This window comes from Saccoglossus kowalevskii, chromosome 15, assembly GCF_978046115.1.
Source record: "Saccoglossus kowalevskii chromosome 15, keSacKowa6.1, whole genome shotgun sequence".
Classification (NCBI taxonomy): Eukaryota; Metazoa; Hemichordata; class Enteropneusta; family Harrimaniidae; genus Saccoglossus; species Saccoglossus kowalevskii.
This window is the reverse complement of record NC_140655.1, coordinates 30798801-30822367: the sequence shown is the minus strand read 5'-3', so window position 1 is coordinate 30822367 and position 23567 is coordinate 30798801. Positions and strand designations below refer to the sequence as shown.

The following is a 23567-nucleotide window of genomic DNA, read 5'->3' as shown; positions in this document are numbered from 1 at the left end:
CGTTGATGTGTATGCATTTGGCAAAGCTAACATCTGCCTTATCCTCTTGCCTTTTCAAAATCAAAAGTGATGATACCTGTGACAGTAATACAGTACGAAATGTGTACATCAGCATGTGCATCCTACAAATTAAGACTTGTTGTTTTTTTGATACACTGTGGTTAAATTCGTAATAATAGCTTCGTAGTCCTGTGGTTTTAGCAGCATTTTTTTTTTTTGGCCGTTTTTTTTTTTTTTTCGCCCTCTCGCATTAGTTTTGGGGTATTCAGAGGATGTCATCCATAAAATTAAATCAGTGTGGCCTTACATGCTCATTGTTTTTATTCAATCCAATTACGGATTAATTTTTTTTTTTTTTTCCCAGCTCATAAAAATAAAGGCAATGCACCATATGTTGTACATTCTATATCCAAATGATTGACTATTATTTTTTTGCTCCAATATATAGATATTTGTATGATGTTGATAAATTTATTATATATAATTAGTACCAATCAAACCAATGGCATAGTGAATAGATTCATTTTACCTTGTGAGTCCGCACCCCATGGTCCTTTAAATCTACTAAATCCATATTCCATTACTCTTTCCTGAAACATAGTCACAATTATATCATAACTGGAATTATAGATGAGAAATGGTATATATTGATCAAAAATAAAGCTAAAAATAAAATGATTCTACTTAGAGAATGTAGGACTCACTGCCTATTATTCGTGATAATATGGGAAGGATGGGGACGTGCACAATAATGGGCAGGACACATCTAGCCCATATTTGAACTAAAGATTCACATCTTATCTCTGTTATCATCCAATAATATCCTTTTGTTATAATACTCTAAAGTGTCAAAAAATTGAAAATATGTGCATCAATATGCTTTAATAGTGCATAGTGATTCGACGTGAGAAAATGGCATGCAAAAACACGCTCACATAATTTTGCAGATGAAAATGAACATGATTTCCTAACACAAACAATTTATGATAGGTTTGTTGTTTAAACAGTTCTTACAAATGTGGAAAAAAATTGGATATTGCTGATTCATGCACTCTTGTTTGTGTATTCATGCAGTGTCCCCAAGCACTGCCTAGTTATCATCTGATAACTGGAGAGAACATATGGTACCAACAATCACTATAATTACATATATTATATCAGTGGTAATACTTTCTATATTATCTTCATCTCAATGAATTGACCATGTAATGACTGCATGTTGTTTGTTTGTTTGTTAATATATTTGTTGTCTTCTGTTTTGTGTTCTTGAACTTGTAAAATTCATAGATTAGAAATAAATATTAAATTTGCATTATATTAAACTGGTCAAAGTTGTTGCATATGTTGTGTAGATTGTACTTATTACAAGATATTACCTTCAATGTCATGGACATTGCCTTCATTGCTATTTCTTGTGCTTTCTTTACTTCCTTTGTGTAATTCTTTCCTTTCATTTTAGGCTTATAGAAACAGAAAATGATCAATGAATTAAATGCAATATGCTAAATTAAAATATTAAATGAAATTACTTATTCAGTGTTCGAAATTAACGTCGGTCCGTCGGCCTCACGCCGACAGTGGGTGTAAAGGGCCTAGAGCTGTGAAAAACCATCAGTCCTTGTGACCGACCATAAATTTATATTTAAAAAAAAAACGTTCCATTATTTAGTATGATTGTAAGACCAAATATATAATAAATATTGATAGTAACTCCAGAATTGTTTCAAAATTGCGTTTTCTTGCACGTTTGATCAACAAATGGCATCACTCATCGACCTGGGCATACGAGTCATAATTCAAGCATGTCGAATGATCGTGAAATGCGCCGAACGTGGGAACTGTAACAAACAATCTGATTGGTTGTAGGCCGATCAAGCCTCTGATTCAAACCAATAGAATTCGCGCTTACATTTTATGTTCCGCAATCTTTGATTTGCATCAAACACGCTGAAAACTACACAAGAAAGGCATGACAAACAGCAAGAATACGAACAGTCTAGGCGTAAACCACGCACATTCCAAATTAGCTGGCAGGCGGAGTTCAAAGACTGGTTACTTTTTTATAACAACAACAAGGTGATGTATTGCCGGCCTTGTCAAGGATCATGCAGCAGAATTGATCCTTGTAGAAGCTGAGGCTGACGCCAATGATTGTGAACACGATGCAAAATGCATGTCAGATTCAGAGTCGGCCAGTGATCATGACAGTGTTTTTTCTGAAGATTTTGATGAGTTTAGTGACGATGAAAGAAATGATGATGACCTCTTTGAGGCTGCAGATAATATATCTGATTAATTAGTAAATAAAGGTTTTGCAATTGCAAGCTTGTATTATCCGTTTAGTCTTTGTTTGTTAAATATCAGGGCCTACAGTTAGCTAGAAGGACCTACAGTTTTAATTTGACATAGATCCTTCGGGCCTTTTATGATTTTCAGTTAATTTCGAACACTGAACTTATTATATTATTGGTACATCCATAATGGCTTTTCATTAGAAATATATACCATAAAGGATAAATTAACAATAAACTTGTTTCCTATTAACAATATTATCATAATTTGATAACGATTTATTTGTTATCAGACAGTTACAAGTGTATATTAATGTGCTAATTTCTGTAGAAATAAATTTATCGTTATCACAAATAATTGTTTGAATGTGATAGCCAGTTAATTTTAGATATTGCATCATTCGTATTTTATTTCAAACATGAAATAATACAGTCTGGTTTGAAGTGGCATTTGTTTTCATTTACTCTGATCAGCTGGTGATGAAATATAGAAATAGAACATAGCTCAGTCTATTGAATTCCACTTACAGATCCAAAGTCCTCAACATTCTCTTTGCCAGTAAAAACTTCTACTGAAGTGGAACGAACCCAAGCTCTTGACACATTATCTCCAAAAAAAACTACATGGTATTTTGCCTACAGAGTATGGAAAAATAATGTTCATATGTAAAACATTATGTTATGTCTAACTAAACCAGAATCTGAAATGGTATTAAAACAATGACACGTACAAGGGCCAAAACATATTCTCAAAAAGTTTAGGAGTGTTTTACAGAATATATCATAAGAAATATAACAAAATTTATTTAACATGGATGTAATACACATTATTTATGGCAAAAAATACAATGTTTAACATAAAATCTCAACAAACATTGCTACACTTTTATTAATAAAACAATCATCTGCAGTTAGTAAAATAAGTTTTTAATGTATACTAAGATATCTCTCATAAATATGACTCTAAGCTTTGAATTTGTATTTTAGCGCACTGATATTCTACCATTCAATTGTCAACAACTATGTTGTCACACAAATGACATTTTCTCTCCTTGGGAGCAGTTTGCCCTAGCTCTAACAAGACTGATTTTGTAGGAATCATTAGAAATATACAAATGACCAAAATGTATAATACTGTACTTACAGGATAACGTGACACACCATCAGTTTCATAGAAAGATCTGGTATCAGGATCCTCTTCTAACAGTCCAGGCCACCTAAAATTTGAAAATAGTATTGCATTCCTCTTATGATATAATATAGAAATAATCATTCAACAACATTTTTATTTCTGAGACATCACATTAACATTTTTTTCATTTCAAATCAAATACTGTACCACCTGAACTAACCAATAACTTACCAAGGATAGCCTTGCATTTTTGCCCATACCAAAGATCCAATAGTATATCTAGTGAAAACAAACTCATATTCTGCATCAATCTCATCAGTATTTTTCACTTGTGGTTTGGTACAAGAATTGTAATCTTCATCTGATAAGAAAAATGTTTGATAGATTAATTTGATCTTATCAGTAACTGTAGCTGCATGAATACAACTAGACTGGCACAGTCGAGACGATTAATTCTCTTTTGTAGTTCAAATAAAATAACAAATTTCACGAAATGGGGGTGTTAGCGCGAAATCCCCTGTAACTGCGAAATCACCCCGACTAGTTTATTCTGCAGGAAATTCATTGCTATTAAATATTCATGAATGCACATATTATAAAGAGGTGGGTGCGTAAATAATGAGGTCAACATGGTAAAGGTCACTCTGCAGACCCAACATGGCGGCACGTTTAAATTCAAGTTTGTCGTACTCATCGTTTCTAATTCATCACAATGTGTAAAAAAGTAACTCGTACTAGTCGTGAAATTAAAAAAATATAGGCTGCTACAATCAGCCGACGTCTTCTCAGTCAGAGGTCAGTTGAAGAGACGTTGTGATTGTCAATTAGAACACTCATTAACATAATTACCCGTTGAAAAATCGACGGGCTCCTGCAGTGTCGATAGAGGGCCATGCAGAATAAACCAGTCGGGGTGATTTCGCAGCTACAGGGGATTTCTTGCTAACCCCTCCAGTTCGCAAATTTTTTTATTTTATTTAAACTACATGTACAAAAGCATTTTAATCGCCCGACTGCGTCAGTCTAGATTACAACAGAAAGCTGTAGCAACCGACAAACAATAGTTTGCTTGGTTACCATGTGTATGAAAATGGGAGGGGTAGGCATTGACTGATTCTGTCCAACTTGTAAACATGATCAACATTAATTGGCACAGATATATAGTTTTTGGCATATATACCAGCTTGAGTTTTTCACCAAAAATGATGATTTTGTATTGTAGGTACAATGTATTGCCTTTATAAGTTTACAAAATGAACATAAACGTTTTTCATTCATACACATACATTACAAAATGTAATTTGTGAAATTTTTGTATCCATACATTGTAATATATCTCAGCCAAGGATGTATTCAACTTGTGAAAAAGGTGGAGGGTCTTAAAATCCTTCTTTCTGTCTCTAGCAAATACATGCTCAGTAATGTAGCTACCAGGAAATTTGAAACTCTATTGCATTTTTGACAAAGATGTGATGAAATGATCACTGAAGTTGTAAAGAAAGTACCTGACTTGCATCATAAAGGCAAAGGTAAAATTATCATTAAAATCTTGACATTGAGGGCGCCAGTAAAAAAAAGTAGAACCTGAATGTATATTCAAATAGTTTTTGCCGGAGATTTTGTATCAGTAAATAAATCATTGGAATTTCTAGAGACTGTTAATCACAATGACATCCTCATGAATGCTGTAAAATTACATTGCAAAAATTACAATTATAATTTGATGATGTAAGAACATCCACAAAGATGAAATTCTATGAAAGACGATGGTTTTAGGATCTCAGGGAAATTTTTCACTGCTAAAAGCTTTGTGAGTTTTCTTTTGTCATGTAAAATTGAGGTAGTCTAGATGTGTACAATAATAAATGAGAACTAAAACATAACAAGCAACTCATCAAATGAATAAGAAAATGAAACTAACCAGTGTTCATGTTACATTCCCAGTTGTCAGGTATAGAAGTAGGGTCACTAATATCATGTACTTTTCTCCATTTTAGGCAATAAGAGTTTGAACACTGCACCCATATATCATTCTTTTCAAGCTCTCTTTCAGAAAAACGCTGCTTCTTGTTTTTCTTTTTCTTTGTGTTGGTTTTTTTTCTTTTTGTTTTCCTGGCTGGATCATCATCTGGAAATGTAATTGCTAATAATCATACTAATTACAAGCTGAACTCTCAGTTTTATTAGTGTTATGAACTATTATGTGACATGTATTTGATGGTATGAATATATGGGAAATAAAGGCAAAAATAAAAAATAAATGTTTCAGGTTGGCGTGCATACCATCCAAAAAAGAGCAGGCTGATCTGTTTTTTCACTTATTTCGACACTGAACTCACTGGCTCATTAAAAATATATTACTATTTAAAATATATACTATTTTTAAGCATTATTCAAATTGAAAATATTTTCAGCACGTCTGAATGTTGGAGATTATTTCAGCTGACCATTTGGTTTGGTCTTCAAATTTCACACTGTAATTTGGAAATGCTTGAATCAATTTTTAAAAGTATTGAGAATATTTATACATATTACTGTAAAATCTGTATTAGAAGCTGCGACTGAAATGGTACAATGCAACAGAGGGAATGCGGCTTCTATTAAAATGGTACAATGCAATAGAGGGGATGCGGCTTCTATTAGAGCATCTACACATATGATGAAATGATGAGTTTTTGGTTCTAAATTATTCAAAAAGAATTGGTGTAACTTCTATTAGGGATGCAGCTTCTAATACAGATTTTATGGTATATTTATACACTATAATTGTATACATACCTTTTTTTTCTTTGTCTGTATTTTCATGTTGTTGAAATGTCAAATCAAGTTGTCTGTGTGTTTTATTTGTTAGCTTTTTCTTCTTAACAACCGGTTTAATAGGTCTTGTTGGCGTTTTACCAGTATCATCCTCAGACAACTGGGGAGTTACTAAATCATTGTGTCTAGCATAGTATGAAAATAATATGAATCACATTAAGTTATAAGTTATATATAAATATATATACACCCAATTTGCAAAGTCATTTCAAAATCTTTAAAAAACTACCGGTAGTAGGTGTGAGCATAGTGTTCCCCTATACTCATGAAAGCATTCTTAAAAGTACATGTAGTATAGCAACAATTATGTGTGGGCAGTAAGTAGGTACATGACATGGGGTCTCCTAAGTTGAAGAATGTCATTTCAACTTGTGTACAAGTATTGTGTCCAACTAAAATATTGAAATCAAATCTGGAAATGAAATTTGTCAAGACTTCAGAACAGAGTGCAATTTTGTCATGTCAAATGGATAAATATATACATAATGTATATAGTTTATATGTATATGTTTATATGGCTAGTAAGCAGAGAAACACTGGATAGTGTAAAATATATATATTATATTAACAAAATTCCTTGAAAGTCTGCTGGATTACCATATTTTAAATCTGGTATTTACTACCATATGTCAACAGAAATAAATTACGTCACATTGCTCAATTTGTGTATGACAACCATTGCTTTGAAAACAAGTTACATGTAGTTTAAAACAAACATACTAATATTTTGTAAATTTCGAGTAGTCTTGATGAGTTACTAATTTTGAAACATAGTCCTAGAGGACAATATTTGGTCGTCTGTGCATCTTAGGCTACTGTTAATTTTGAGCCCTGCCCATGTAGTTCACATTTAAAAGCAATTTAGTGTTATCTAAATAAATAAGCTAACATTATAGAGTAAGTCTGGACTTACAACTGAGCTGGCTGAGGAAGGATTTGCACATCCATCCTTTCAATTTCTTGTGGTGAATCTTCTTGAACATCACTGTTCCCTGAAGAATGATCTTGGACTTCATCACTGTCGCCCTTAGCAACAAATTCTGTATCTTCTTCATCACTCCCATTCTTAGTTACTGACTCATTATCTTCCCCATGTTTATAGTCTTCATCACTATCATCCTTGGCGACTGACTCTGTATCATTTTCATGTTGAAGGTTTTCATCACTATCATCCTTGGCGACTGACTCTGTATCATTTTCATGTTGATTATCTTCATCACTATCATCCATGACGACTGACTCTGTATCTTCATCACATTTGTTGACGCCTTTATTGTTTCCTTTAACTGACTCTGCATTATCTTGATCATTTTCATTATCCTGCATACTTTTCTTCAGATGCTCTTCTGAAAATATTATGACAACGTGTTGCAATACACATGTAGTTTAAATATTCACAGAGAAAACAGATTTATAGTTATGTTCCAAACTCAAGTAGATTAATCCATTAGTGTTTATTTCCATACTTCATATTTTTAACATGTCAAAGTTAAAGAATTAAGGATGGACACACTATATATAACTATAAATGGGCATTGTTTGCAATAAAGAAAAACATGAGTTGTATGAAATTAAATTTGATCAATTTTCAATTAAAAGTGGGCAGAGACAAAAGTAGGTTAACACTATGGAAAAATCACACTTGTACTTCACAAAGGCTTTGACGCCTTGGCACCCAATGAGTTTGCACTGGTACCTACCTATCAATAATCTCTATATTATAACTCCTATTATGCCAAGGCAATTTTATCAACGTAGGCCTTGAAAATGGGTGCCCTCTAAACTCTACGTTCAATTACCCACCATAAATTCCGGTCAGTCAAAATGACTATTTTGAACTGTAGGCATTAATCAGTGATTCTGCCAATGATGGAGAAATAAAATCTAGGTCAGGGGAAGCCCAATGACCCTAAGATTTTTTCCCTTATGTCACAACACACGTGACCGGGGTAATGTAGCGACGCCACCTCACCTTGACCTTCACTTTTTTCTTTATCTCTGTATCAACGGAGATGAAGTCTAGCGACTCTGCCTGGAAAGCCTGCCTTTTCCTATCCGGGTTTCCAGCTTGGGTTGCTACCACGGCCAGCGGTAGCCGACACTGGTTGGGAGGATAAGTTTTTCTAATTTTTTTCCCTCCTGTGTCGATTTCCCCCTTTGTGTGTATAATTTTTCACAAAAAAATAAATAAAACCTGATGACACAATTTAACCACGTCGTTGGTTTTTCTTGCGTCACCTTTTCCCAACTGTATTTCGCTTCCCTCATGCATGTCGTGTTCATTTTATGCTTTAAAAATGTATTTAGAAATGGATAGATGTAATGACAGCACCAGAGGCTCGCCGCCGGTTTTGTCTCCTCGTTTTTCGAGGTGACTGTGCAGTGGTTATAATCAGAATTTACCAGCATGGAACCCTGAACCGAAATGCTATTTTTGCCATGACTGCGTGCAGGGTTCGGGGTTTTTGCCTTGAAGGCATGTGTTTGTCACTGAAGTTCTGAAGCCTGGGATGTTTTCCAGAGCCATGCAAAATCACTGAGACTGACCACGTCGCTTGTATTGTCACAGCAAGGTCGCTTGTTCAGTAAAAATCGGTTAAAGTGAGTTGCGTGTTGGCTTGAGTGGAAAGTCTTCAAGTTCGGCTACCGGTACTTCGTGTACTGAGACGTTGAGTAGGAGGCCCGACAGTGGAGGTACCGATATTTTCAGGTCTCCACCCGCTGATCGGAGGGCATCCTCACAGTCTGTTGTTTCAGGCGGTGGTTTAGTCTCAGGCTAGTTGCTACGTGTCTCCTCTGGGAGCTCGGGCACTGAATGCCAACGGGGATGCTGGCAGCCAAGCCTCCGATTTTGGGGCAGGGCAATGTTTATACCCTCACCCTTAATCCTAAGGCAACCACTTACTGTTGCTTCAACGCTTATGGGATCACAGGCGCCGGGATCCAAAGCAACCACGTTGGCACGTCTCCCCCTGTCTGGCCAAGTGCTGAGTGGGGCGCAGGGCGCGCAGACGGTGTTGATAGACGGATGTTGGTCAGCCGCGGAGGAGGTAATGCTTAAGGCCCCCGGGTGGGGTGAATCTTATGCAACACTTTCCGCTGGACCAAACGCTACCCGGACGGTGTGGTTTTGGGATCAGACCCCAAAGTGTGGGATGAGACCAAACGGAAGCAATCAGACAGGAAGTAGACAGTTTGCTGGAAAAGGGCGCCACACACAAGGTAGGTCAGCCGGCATTGAGTCCAAGCTTCTACTCAAATGTGTTCGTAGTACCAAATCTACAGGTGGCGGGCGTCCAGTTCTGGACCTAGGCAGACTGAATCAGTACGTGCTCCTTGATCTGTTCCGCATGGAGACGCCATTCAGAGTTCTTCTCTCCACTCACCGTTTCGACTGGCTAGCCTCACTAGACTTAAGCGGGGCCTACCAGCACATACTGATGCACCCTTCGAGTCGCCCAGCTGGGCCAATCATTTGAATGTCGGGTGCCCCCCCCCCCCCTTCGGGTTATGCCAGAATGGATGGAACAGCTGGTGCTGCTGCTTCACCAAACATCAGTACACATCAGTCCGTATCTAGACAACTGGTTATTGCATAACTCAAGCAAGGGGTTATTAGCTGAGCAAGTAGGGCTAACACAGGATTTACTTCACCAGTTGGGCTCTTTAGTGAATCAGACAAGTCCCATCCCTACCCAACGCAACAGTTGGTTTTCCGAGACATAGAGCTTGATGCAGAGCTAGGCTTGGTATACCCATTTCAAGCCCGGTACAACGCTTGTTGTTACAACACCGAACTCTCCTATGGGAACTAGACAGGCGGGTATTGATCCCGGACCAAGCGAAGGAAGCCCTGCCCTGGTGGTTGTCACTGGCCAACCTCGGACAGGGGTCCCCCTTGAATCCACTCGCCGCAGCTATGACTCTGGTAGCAGATGCCTCCCTCCAAGGTTGGGGAGCGCATCTATTGGATGAACAAGCCCAAGGTATACCTGCTGTCCCAACCAGACGGCAGATACCAACGAGCCCAGCGGTGTATCTCTTACACGCATAGAGGCTCTCATTAGACTCGCACAGACAAAGTCTTGTCTGAGCAGGCTGCCAACGTCCTGGCCAGGGCGAATAGAGATCCTACCAATGCTGCCTACAATTCAAGGTGGCGAGCATACACTCATTGGAGTAGCTGAAGGGAGATCGATCCATGCCATCCATGCCAGGTAGCAGACTCCTTCGTCCTCCTGTTTGACGAAGTGGGTTTGTCCTACGCAGGGATCGTTGGCTACAGGCAGGCCTTGTCCCCTTCCCTCAAGCACTAGGGATTCAAGACTGTACTGTACGACGAGAGATCTATAATACTTTAACCTCCTCGACACAGAGCTTGCAGAGACAGTACGAGTGCATGAGTTCTGTGCAATTGCTAACTCACTAGTGCTAGCGTCAGGCGCCCCCTACAACATATACTGAGGGCAGGCTTCTGGAGATCGCAAAACGTCTTTCTCAACTACTACCCAAGAGACGCCTAATTCATTCAGGAGGGCCTTGTTAGGTTGGATCCTGTCGTAGCGGGTCAGACTCTGGTTGCTGACCCAGCCCAAACGACCACAAGGGTCCCTGTGCATAGGCAAGTCGGTCTCAGCAACTTTGCGGACAGATTTCTCTACCGTCAGCACTTCTTTGAAGTTTCCTCATGTCCTCATGCAGAACTGTTTACTTCGAAAGCATACTACCCCCCGAGTTTGGTTTGGGTCTAGCTCTCGGGTACACCGAACCCTGTGACCGTAGCAGCAGTTTTGGCTTTTTGCTCTGGGGACAGCACAGGCAAGGTAAGACACCACCCTCTTTTGCGGTCTTAGCTAGGTGATGAGTGGTAGTTATAGAGTGTATCATCCCGGACTAGGAAAAAAGACTTTCATCATTTTCTGTTTGCTCGGAAAACCCGCCACGTATTGGCGTCTGACTCTGCCTACTGTTCAAAATAGCCATTTTGACTGATCGGAGTCTTAGTGGGTAATTGAACATAGTGAATTTAAGCAGAGGGTTCTTCCAACCCGCCTATTCAGATAGTTCACACCCACCATAGACTCCAGGTCCCCCCCCAACCACCCACTCTTTCCGTAGCGTTGGTCTAGTCCTCGATGCGGAGAGAAAGGAACCAGAGTGAAGGTCAAGGTGAGGTGGTGTTGCCACATTTCCTCGGTCACGTGGTTCCTGATGTAAGGGAAAAAAATCTTGGGGTCATGGGACTTCCCCTGACCTAGATTTTATCTCTCTGTCATTGGCAGAATCGCTGATTAATGCCCACAGTTCAAAATAGTCATTTTGACTGACCGGAGACTATGGTGGGTATGAGCTATGTCAATAGGTGGGTTCGGAGAACCCTCTGCCTAAATTTAGGCCCTGACAATGTCATTGTTCCCATGGAAACAAGCTTCGCTCAGAAAAGTATCATTAATTTGTAGTAATTTTAAATCTTCTGCATTTTTGCTAGTCAATACCATATTACTAACTTTAGCACAGACAGAATGAAAACGAAACTAATTTGGCCAATACATATCATCATCCCTATAAAGACAGAGGATGGTAGAATCGTATGGAGTACTGTATACATACTGTGTTCATCTAGAGCACATAACTACATTGTGCCTGAAAACTGCAGAGATTAAGACCCCCAAGTTATATGAACACCTCACCTCCAACATCCTCATCAAGCAAAGCATCAAAGTCATCTTTTTGTGGCTCCTGAACATCCTTTTGAGTGACTGGTTTATTTGTAGTGGCAACTGATATTCCAGAAAATCCTTTGATAGAAAAAAAAATCAGATTTATAGTAATTAACAATATATTTCTTTTAAGCATTCACCACATTTTCAATATCAATATTTTCAATATCAGTATTAATAGATATAGAAGCATTAACCAAGTGTAACATGATTAATTCGTTTCCTGTAGTGTTTTGTTAAATTGCACCTTCTAATGTGAGTTGTGCATGAATGGAGCTGTAATTTAAACTGTTTATTTTATTGCCAATATTGGATCGTTTACACTAAACAGTTAATGAGGTTCATAACACAAATCAACTTTTGTTGATGTGCTATAACACAATTTTCTGTGAAATTAATTAGTTTACATGAAAGCAAATGTCATATTACTATAAAACCAAGTCAGACAGTGAATCTCATTGCTTTATACTTTATATTTTATTAAACACGTAAAATTCCCCAGGAGGAATTAATTAAGACTAAAGTAATGATAAAAAAAAATAATATTAATAATCGAAATAAAAAAAAACAAAAAAAAACATGAATAGTAATAAATCCCACTAACAGCAATAATAAAGGTAGAAGAAACCATTGTTAAGAAGTAATAACAATAATAATGCGTTAATGCATTAAGGGTTACAAATTTTGGAGGTGTTGCTGTCTTTAGTCGAGGGCAGTTTTATTGAATTGTTCGAGTGTGATATGAAATGAGGTAAAATTATAACTCATTGTCAGTGCAAATTGTTCATTAATTGTAAAATTATCAAAATTATTAATTTTACATAATGCTTGTCTTAGTTCAACATTTTTCAGTGATATCAAATAGTTTTCTAATTCAAATTTATTTTTAAATTTTCTGTATGTTCTCAATTTATTACCCTCTCGATCATTATTCAATTCTTTTTCCAGTACTGTTTAAATTGTTTTTCCAATTGTATTTGTAAATTTTTGTTTTCAGCAGTTGTTGTTATTCTGTCCAAGTTAATTGTGTCACTTTCATTGATGTTGTTTAATTGTGTCGTTATTGCAATATACCATTTACTGTTCATTTGCTTGTTTAGTATTGCTGCTTCTTTAATTAGTACGTTAGGCGAGTTTATTGCGCGGTTGTAGTATTTGATCATTTGTTTTTGTATAAATAAATGTAGCGAATATTCACCCAATTCTCCGTATATTGCCATTATGGGAGTGTTTCTCTTGATACCGAGAATAAATCTGCAGAAATGTAAATGGATATCTTCAACTTCCGATTTATAAGAACTATCATGGCCCCATATATTACTGCCATATGTCAGAATAGGTCTTACGAGCCTATGGAATAAGGACATCAATGTTTTTATATTTATATTAGGATTTTGTCCTAGTTTCCCTATTAAAGAGAACATGGCCTTTTGACCTTTTGATAACAAGATAATTAATTTTTTAACAATATCAATTTCTTTGCTTTCATAAAAAAAATTTGTTATCTTCTAATAGTCTGTTCGATTTGTTAAAAACCATAATTTTAGTTTTTCTGTGTTGACTGATAGTCTCCATTGTTTTGTGTAGGTGGATAAGTTATCTAAACAATTTTGTAAGCCGGTCTTATTTTCTGATAAAATCACTATATCATCAGCAAATAGAAGACTGCTAATTTTACTATCTTTTAAAGTAGGAGGGTAACATGTCGGTGAGTCAAAGATTCTTGGAATGTCGTTAATAAACAGGTTGAATAGTGTAGGACTCAGGTTACAACCTTGTTTTACTCCTACTTTTGATGTCAAAGATGTTGTCAGCCCCCCACCAACTTTGACTTTGTAATTCACTTTACTATACATGTCTTTTATTAGTCTATATATTTTGCCTGTAATACCAGACTTTAGTAGCTTTAGAAACATGGCTTCATGCCAGACACTGTCGAACGCTTTCCTTAGATCGACAAAACATGCGTATAATTTGTTTGGTTTCTTAGTTTGCGATTTATTGTTACACTCCTTTGTTGTTTTGGTGTGATCGCTATGGTACAGGTACTTTGTGATTATTGTTTTAAGAATGACAAGGTTATCGGTTGTGCGGCAGCCTTTTTTACATCCAAACTGGTTATTAGAAAGAATGTTGTTTTTGTCCAGAAATCCTGTTATTCTTTCGTTGAGTATACTTGAGAAACGTTTCCCGAGACAGCTCGATATTGCTATGCCCCTATAGTTTGCAGGGTTTGATTTCGCACCGGATATAAAAATTGGAACTATTAAACCAGAACTCCAGGATTCTGGAAATATGCTTTTGTTATATATTATATTAAACAATTTATGTACTGCGTTTAACAGATAAGATTTTTTATTATTTCATTCGAGATCCCATCTTCCGCTGACGCCTTGTTATTTTTTAACTGTTTGATCGCTTTTATAATTTCGCTTTTTAGAATTGGTCTGTCGAGTTCAGTGTTATTATCCAAATGGTGTTCCAATCGATATATTTCAGAGTTTATTTCATCGTCTAAATCACTTTTATTTATGTTATTTATACTCAGAGGATGGATTTAGTAATTTATTAAAATAGGATAACCATTCGTTAGGCGCTACTGAGTCATTAGTGTTATCAGTGTTATGAGTATTTTCATTACCCATTTGGCGCAGCATTTTCCAAAATTTTTTGTAGTCTTTTTTTTCTCCTTGAAGAATTTTCCATGAATAAATGGGTCTCTGGGATATTTTTTTAAAAGGTTTGAAATACTTTTGAATTCTTTTTGAAGTAACCAACATTCTTGATCGAACCATGTTTTTTTCTTTTTATCTTTTTCATATGTTTTCTTCTTTTTTGATTTATTTTTCTCAAGCTTTTGTCTGCTAAAGACGAGATTAGAGATACAAAATCGGAAACTGCAACGGCGGGATTTTCAGAGTTATAGTCTTTATTCAGGAATTCACTGATTTCTCTGTGTTTCGCTATCTGCATAGCTGATAATAGATTACTTTTTCCAGCAGGGTCCCAGATATATTTAATTGGTAATGCCTCTAGATTATAATTGTTTCCTTGTTGGATATTTTTAGTATTATAGTTATTTACTTTAACTGAGAGCGAAAACAAGCAGTGATCCGAAATATGGGTAGTGTTTTGGATTTTAAAATATTGAATATTATCGTAAAACTGTTTCGAAGTTAGTGCATAGTCTACGGTGCTACTACCACGTGGTGTATGACACGTCAACTTTCCCATTGAATCTCCGACAGTACGGCCATTTAGAATAATGAGATTGCAGTTAAAACAAAGTTTGATTAAGTTACATCCAAATTTATTTATGCTGTATTTCGAATCAACGTCAGTATTATTTCGTTTTCTAAAATTGTCATCTACATAGTCAACGGAGACTGGTATATGTTGATTATGTTCATCATCAACTATATCATTCATGCGGCTAAAGCGTGCATTGAAATCGCCTACAATTAATATGTCGCCCAAGGAGGAAAATTTAGTTATGTCTTTTTCTAAATTTTGGAAAAGGTCTAAATCAATTTTTCTATAAATTGGCGAGTATTCTGGAGGGATATAGATACATCCAATAAACAAGTGTTTACTTGTTGTTAATATAGACTTGTCGATTTTGCACCAAAGAAAATTATTACAAGTGCCTTTAACTACACTGATGTGTTTTTTAAACCTGTGTTTAAATAGTACAGCAACACCTCCTCTTCTCCCTTTGTTGCTGTAACTATATCGGTCTTGACGTACAAATTCATATTCAGCTAAGCTACATGAAATATTTATATTACTATTACTGTGTAGCCAAGTCTCTTGTAGACAGACTAAGTCATGTGATGAGGTAAAATGTATAAAATCATCATCATTAATTTTATTTTTCAGACCGTTAATGTTCCAACTTCCGACTTTAAACGGTGAAATGGTAGCACTCATGCTGAATTTTGGAAATGGGGACAAAAGTGAAAAATATCTAGAAAAAAGGTATCTGATAAATCGAAAAAAAAAAAATATATTAAAAATACCTTAAAACTTTAGAGCTACTTGTTACTAGGAACAAAAAGTTTAAACTACTTAAAAAAAAATATATTAAAAAAAAAAAACACAAACAACTATGATATTATTAAAAAGAAGTGTGTTACCTAGTGTAACAATATAAAGTGAAAAAAGGTAGTATACATGTTTGGATGGTAACTTGAAAGCAATGATGAGATCACTGTACTGTACTATAATGTGACTGAGAATATTGACAACAAAATAACTTGCGTGCCGGCCAAGAAACCTTCTCCACTTAGTTTGTTCTCCAGATTCAAACCAAGAAATTGATACTGGCAGTATCAAGAGGTCCTTGCGATTTGTGGACATATTTAATGATTTACTGTAGTAGAGGTTTTTTGGCTGTAAACGACTCAATTTTACATTAAAAATGGCCATGTTCATAGATTTTCCTAAATTCTAAACAATGTTTATTTCATTATTAAAATGGAGCCGACCTACTCGATACAAGGTAACACCTAGTTTGTGGTATCCCATTTATTTATCTGCACACAAATTTCAAACTCACTCTCAGTCCTCAGTGTCAGTCCATCCAACAGATACAGCAATATCCGTTTTTTTCTTTTGATTCAAAGTCTCAACAATGAGTTTATTTACTATTTATGATCATATGACCAACTGAGGGTTGCGTCTGCATTAATATTGATTTTTATTTAGGGTCTGGCTTTCATGAAATATATATGTTGAAATGGTTTAGAATGATTCCTCTAGGAATATAATTAATATGTATTTTACTTTCGGAAAACCTCTACTACATCCTTGAGTTTTTTCAATCACATTACAATAACACACATGTGTATTTTGAAAATATCATGCAGCTCATGAAAATTAACAAATACAAATTTCATTACCTTCTTCTGCACATCTTCTCAAAACTGCATCAAAAATCTTGTCATATTCTTCATCACTGTATGATATGATAGGTAACTTCACTTTTGTTACATTTGTACCTTCTTTCTTTTTAGGACCCTCAGAAAGAATGAATATAAAGTATGTATTTTTCTTACTGAGATAATAAAAACATGTCTTTAAAAATATTTCCAGCCTCCTCTGTTCTTGTCCTTTAATATATGACGAATAAAATGCCATGATCTATATGCTCCCTTTTCAATAAATGCATTGATCTAGTTTGAATCAAATTGGTAATAATAATGTCTGATAAATAACTTCAGATATGCAAAACCATGAAAAAAATTACCACCTGCCAGCCATTTTTAGATGAAACGCAAAAAATAAACAGGACATACATCTGGCACCCAGCATATTAAACCATCATATCAAATTAAGACAGTTGATCATGTTCAAAAAGTTTCTATATTTGTGAATAAATATGGTTATATACATATATATATTGTTATAAATACATATCCATGAAATTTAAACTTGCTGAGAATGAACTTTAACACAAGATCTGGAATGAAACCAACATTTATGTTTTGTGATGATACATGTGTTGATATGTGTTTGTATATTTTTTCAGACCTCAATAAAAGAAATTTTTATACATTAGTACCGAAAACAATAGAATTTACCATACTATAAAAAGTTGTATCTAAATTTGTTCCAAAACTTAATTGCACTTTTACAAACATGTAAATTTCCCTTCTAATTTTCACCAACATTGAACATGTTTCAAATGTTTGCAAGTGACTGAAATACAATCCTGTCATTGAACGCAAAGATTTGCAGAGCAAAATTGGCTATTTGGCTGTTAAATATTATTAAATTATTACTACAAACAAACAAAAGATGTATAATAATAAGGTCACAAGTATACTGCAAAATATGCCATCAGGCAGTACAAGATCAAATCACCATACTACCTTCTTGCAAACTTTGTGGTATTCCTGTGATAACCTTATATTCAATGAATTCAATAATTCATTATAATTGAAGGAACTGCAACTTCTGTAAGATGACAAGTACAAATTTGAAATGGCAATCATAAATTTGAAATAAACTCATACTCGTTTTTTAGGTTTGCTTTCTTCAGACGCAGCAGGCTCTGTTACAGTTACATCTTCACCAGCTTTTTTCTGCTATTAAGAATACAGAAATACAGATTGAATTAATTGCCACCACATTGTACTGAACACCACAACAGCAACACTGGCAGCTAAGATGCTGACTGGTTTGCAATGTGTGCCTCAACTGAGAGAACTGATTATATCAAACCATTTTATGAGGGTGTGCTATTCTGCTAAATGCAAGCATTTACTGTAAAATCTGTATTAGAAGCTGCGGCTTCTATTAAAATGGTACAATGCAACAGAGGGGATGCAGCTTCTATTAGAGCATCTACACATATGAGAAATGATGAATTTTTGGTTCTCAATTGTACAAAAAGATTGGGTGCGACTTCTATTAGGGATGCGGCTTCTAATACAGATTTTACGGTACTAGCATTATGCCATTCACTAGACACACCAGCAACTGTCCTGACATGTCAGATTGTGTCAGAACATATATATGGATAACTTTGCCATTAAAAATTGTCATACAGCAATTAATTTATACAATCTGATGTAATATATTAAAAGGTAATTGCATCTTCCATTTATATTATATATATGTTTTAGGACTTCACTAATAGTTTGACATCTCCTGTTGAGGTGTGTTTAACTCAACTTGTTCCAATTGATCTCCAAACATGTATTGCAAATCAGTCAGAAATATTGCTAATTTGATGTCTTGAACAATATGACGGTGACAGTAAAACAGCTTGTCTTGAATATTCAGGTTCATGGTTTTTGAGTTGATAGAAAAACAATTCTGCTTGTATTATGGCTACCCAATCATTATTTTTCCTGCATTTACACAAGCTCCTAGCAAATTCCTAGCAAAAGGTTTCTTTTTTTTTATATAAAACTAATAAATATAATAAACTAATATCCTATAATACTGTTCACAGATAATTAAAATCAAATAAGAATTGGTTGGTGGTGGTGCAAGTAAATAAGAGTTAAATATCAAATGTTTACAAGGCATCAGTTTCACATACTTTTGGTGCAGTGAAGGATGATTTTAGCATCTTATCTTGATGATTAGTTTTCTTCATGCTTTTTTCAATTTTGTCATCTTTTTCCTTGCTGGGATTTTCATTTATTTCTTCTATATATTCCTCTTCTAGTGCCTTGTTCTCTTCAGAATCTATGTTATATATAGTTATATAGGCATAGAATATTAATAAATCTGACATCAGGGTTAGAACTTCATGAAGGCATAGAATTCCACAAATTCCCAAGGAGTTTCCCCTCAAAGTAACATACAAGCTAGTACATGTACAAGTATAGACCACATTAATTTTTGCCAGCCAAGGTTAATTCGCTACATAGTAATCATATTTTTGTCATTCAACCAATAAAGTGTTTAATAATATGTTCAGTGCAATTTGTTGTAGAGATACAAATTTACTGCTGTAAATCGCCCTGGGCCGTTGAACGGCAGTTTGGGTTTTAAAAAAAGTAAAATGGGACCAAGAAAAAGAAATTTTTCAGCATTTTTTTAACATGTTATTTTAATCTTTTCTGATGTCTAAAAGTTTCACTGTAGTCATTGACGCCTATTCAAGAGTAGGATGATTATTCTCAGACTAGTATACAAGTCTGAAGTTTATTGTGACTAGCTGCGTTCAATAACATTAACATATTTAAATGAGCTATGGTAATTTGAACACATAGGTATCATCAATCATTTTGATTGGTTAATAGGAGATTTGACCTATCAGGTCAAAGAACACCATCACAGGTCAAAACATATATTCGGAAATTCATTTCAACAGCATCAAGCATTTAAAATGCGACCGGAATCATTTGTTTAAGATGAAATAAAATTGAAATTTATTTGCATTTCATACAATTCATAACAATCAATACTAGGTAATAATCAACAATTGCGAAATAAAGCATGACCGGGTTGCTCTACCCCGATCATTTGCTACTAAGCAATTCAGTTGTGTTTGTTTTTATTTGAAACTTCTTTTAGAATATACTTTCGTTACTAATAAAATGAAAAAAAAAAATTTATTTGGCACACAAGGCTCGTTAATGTGACTTTATTTTGGAGAAAGATGTGCTTAGTGACACTGTAATGAAATTTTAGGCGTTCTACTTTTTAATCCAGCAAGAAAAAAATGTATAAAATTTTAGATTTTGGGTGGTTCAATTGTCGGCATTGAAAGTCGGCGTAGGTGGATTTTTCAATGAAAATATAAGTCCCCAAAAAATATTTGATGATCATTTTTTGAAATTTTGAACGCCAAATAAGGGCCCAGCAGCCGTGAAATCGCAAATTTATGGCAAAACCCGGTAATATGCAACTATACACATGTTGTTCTAAGAATCATATATCTGACATACAAGACAGTGCCACATTATATATTAAAATATAGCATACTATAATTTCAACTTACCTGAAACAACATTCCCAGGCATAGATGTATTACATTCAGACATTATCTAAAGGACATGTATAAATTGGCAGCTGGTAGAATACTGATATTTCTGGACCACTACCTATAAAGAAATTGTGGACATTTGTTCATGTCTTGTTCTGGAAAAATATTGCAACATTTTCAATTGCAAACTTATGTTCATGTATGTTTAATAAAAAGATTGTTCACTTTGATAAAATGTGAGTGATTTTATGCACTGAAATCCATCTGAATGCAGGTGACACCAGCATAAATTGGAGGAACTTGGCAGGTATTGCAAATACAATGGAAATGCCATGCAGTTCCATATATTTAATAGCTATAATATTTAGTGTGCATTTTGATGTAAGACCAAAAAAAAAATTGTTTTGTTGCCCTCAGCGAATATCAGGTCGCATGTTTGTTTGTTTTTTTTTGTGTTTTTTTTCAATAGATCCAAATATTAAAAACTCACCATTTTAAGCAGTAAAAAAGTGTTTCGTCTAAAAATTAACGATCCCGGACCGTTGTTTAATCCCCAGGGTCCCCGGAGGGGTTAGTGGCGACTTTGAACCTCGGGTAGATCTGTATTTAAATACAAAAGACTGAAAGAAACACTTTGATTTTTGTGTTTAATATATAGCATGCGTTATTTACAATACCCTTCGTTTTCATGAGTTTAAAAAAAAAAAAAAAAAAAATCCGACCGAGCCAATTTTCTAGCTTGAGGGCAACATAAGTTTGTTTTTTTGGGGGCCTAATGTGACTGCACCTGCAGTTCAGAATATTAATGCATAAACATCAGAATGATGTACTGGTAGTCACCTCAAATGAACATCCACTCTGATAAATTTAATGGTTATTGACCATTATTAGTAGTATAAAAATGTAGACCAAATATTTGTTACATACATATTGTACACATAATTACAGGACTGAAGAAATAGGTATAGAGTTGTAAACAAAATTCACATTACAATTTTCTGCCTCTAAACAATTGGGCGAAATGATGGGATTTATGGTGGAAAACATTGTATTATACAAACAAGTACCAGGGGTTTTCTAGGAAAAAAATTCAAGAGGGAGCACTGCAATTGAACAGCGCCACCAAGTGGGGGAGATAGGGTTCTGCCTACCAGGGTGTGGAGTTTTTGATAATTCTAAGTTAAAATGGAGCATTGCCATTCTATAGCTTCCTTGGGGCCAAAATTACTATCAGACATGTCACAGTTGAAAACTGTGGCCACATGTGATCTTGGGTCAATCAGAATTATATGGTTGCCAGAGGATCTGCTCCCCAGGGTAAGATGACGCATGACCATGGCATGAGGGAACTGTGCTCCGGCCTGTTCCCTTATTTATAAAAACCCTGAAGTACTGGATGATATATTCTGTGGATAACATGATATTGAAATTACCGTACAGTGTAGTCCAAGCATAACTCAACGTTTAGCTTTAAAGGAGGTTAAGTGAGTATTCAACCAATTAGATAAGGTCAAAACAATTAACATGTTTATTTGTCTTAAAAGCATTACATAATTATTAATTTAGACATGAATCATTTACTTTTAGGAATTTTTTTCCCAGTAAATAATACTTTTCTGGAGGAAACCAGTCTGAAAACATTAAAAAATAGGCTGTTTTGGAAATATTTTCATAGGAATTTGTGTTATTAAGCATTATTAATTTATTTCATGAACAAATAAATAGTATCCGTCAGAATTTCCCAATCATTCAGGACAACCATAAGGACCAATTTCATTAATTACTATTATCATTATGTACCTGAACACAATTTTGAGATATAACATGGAAACCAATAGTAAAAATAGCTCAAAAATAGCCAATTCATTGTGTGTTTCAAAAATTTTTTGTGCGAAAAGTAAAATTTAATTTCAGCGTAATTTCTCGCGCCCGCCGACTTGTAAGCGCAAAAAATTGCTAAAAAAATATTATTTTTACCGGGGTTCTTCATTTTTTACCGCCCACTGCATACCAAATCCAAGTTGCATTTTCATGTGAGTATCATGATCAAAGTACCGAAGTCTCGCGCAGATGAGAAACAAGGTTATACATGGAATAAAATTTTATTTCATTTCTTCTCTCCGATCAATAATTTCACTTTCAATTCTTTGAGAATCACACAAATTTAATGGAAAAAAAGAATTAATTTTATTTATTTTTCGCCCTCCTCAAAAAAATTGCCTTATAAAAACTCGAGAAACAAGGAATAAAAAAAGTCTGGCCTAAAAGTAAAAGAAATTCGGCTATAAGTTGTAATGGTAGCCAACTACCTTAAGCTAGTTTAAACCTTTCATCACCAGACTTTCTCTCCCATAATTTTCTACACTGTTTTCCAATCTTCTTCAATATTTCTGGAAATGAACCCTAATTTTAGAGTCAAGAGACAAAATTTGAGTTAACTTTCAGTTTTTACTCAAAAAATTTTTGTCTCAATAAATTTTGAAGAAAAAAGAGAATTGGTGGTGAAAGGGTTAAAGGTTACTGTAATACTGATCATGCTTTCAAAACTGCCACATATTGTAATTGTGAATCTAGTTTTCTACCTGAATATGTCTCATAATAATAACATGGATAAATACTATAAAGAATAAGTTGCAATGATACTTGCTTTAAAATTTATAAGTTTTTATGAAATCAAAGCCAGCTGATAGGCAGCTTGGAAGTTAAGTTGCAACCAGACTGTACTGAAGGGTCCATTTAAAAAAGTTAAAAGGCTGAAGGATTTAATGAAAAAAAGTTGATTATGGAAAAAAAATTACTATTACTGGAGAATGTGCAGATGACTGCATTATGAAAAATAATTGGGAAATGTGTAAATACAAAATTAATTTCAGTTAATGTAATATTTGCAGGGGAAAAAATCCTGAAGTACCGCATGGACAACCCCAACAAATGAAAAATCACCAGTTGTGAACTTTAGATATCATTTGTTATATAATAATTTAAATTTAAATGCCATTAATTGCCAAACTAGGTCTACCAGGAAAGCAATACATATAATTGCAATGGAATAAACCTAGTGAAAAGTGCATTTTATAAGCTGGCACTATGATCCCAAATGATCAAAAATGATCCCAATCAATAAACACAATGTTTATATCTAGAGATTAGAATAATAAAAT

The 23567-nt window shown here is 34.9% G+C and overlaps 1 protein-coding gene across 1 annotated transcript in view; it reads right to left on the bottom strand.

The window, feature by feature from the left end:
* Positions 1-23567, bottom strand: part of LOC102804076 (uncharacterized) — a 29707-nt gene that overhangs the window by 5773 nt on the left and 367 nt on the right. Inside the window, exons 2-16 of the mRNA XM_085508569.1 lie at positions 20422-20524; positions 19012-19160; positions 17978-18049; positions 16862-16979; positions 13497-14247; positions 13159-13310; positions 11931-12038; positions 7154-7586; positions 6202-6365; positions 5345-5551; positions 3655-3784; positions 3436-3508; positions 2820-2927; positions 1377-1460; positions 530-590 (exon numbers count right to left, since the gene is read on the bottom strand). Of these exons, the coding sequence (XP_085364695.1) occupies positions 530-590; positions 1377-1460; positions 2820-2927; positions 3436-3508; positions 3655-3784; positions 5345-5551; positions 6202-6365; positions 7154-7586; positions 11931-12038; positions 13159-13310; positions 13497-14247; positions 16862-16979; positions 17978-18049; positions 19012-19160; positions 20422-20464 (2653 nt within the window). The 5' untranslated portion in view covers positions 20465-20524. The remainder of the gene's footprint in view (positions 1-529; positions 591-1376; positions 1461-2819; positions 2928-3435; positions 3509-3654; positions 3785-5344; positions 5552-6201; positions 6366-7153; positions 7587-11930; positions 12039-13158; positions 13311-13496; positions 14248-16861; positions 16980-17977; positions 18050-19011; positions 19161-20421; positions 20525-23567) is intronic.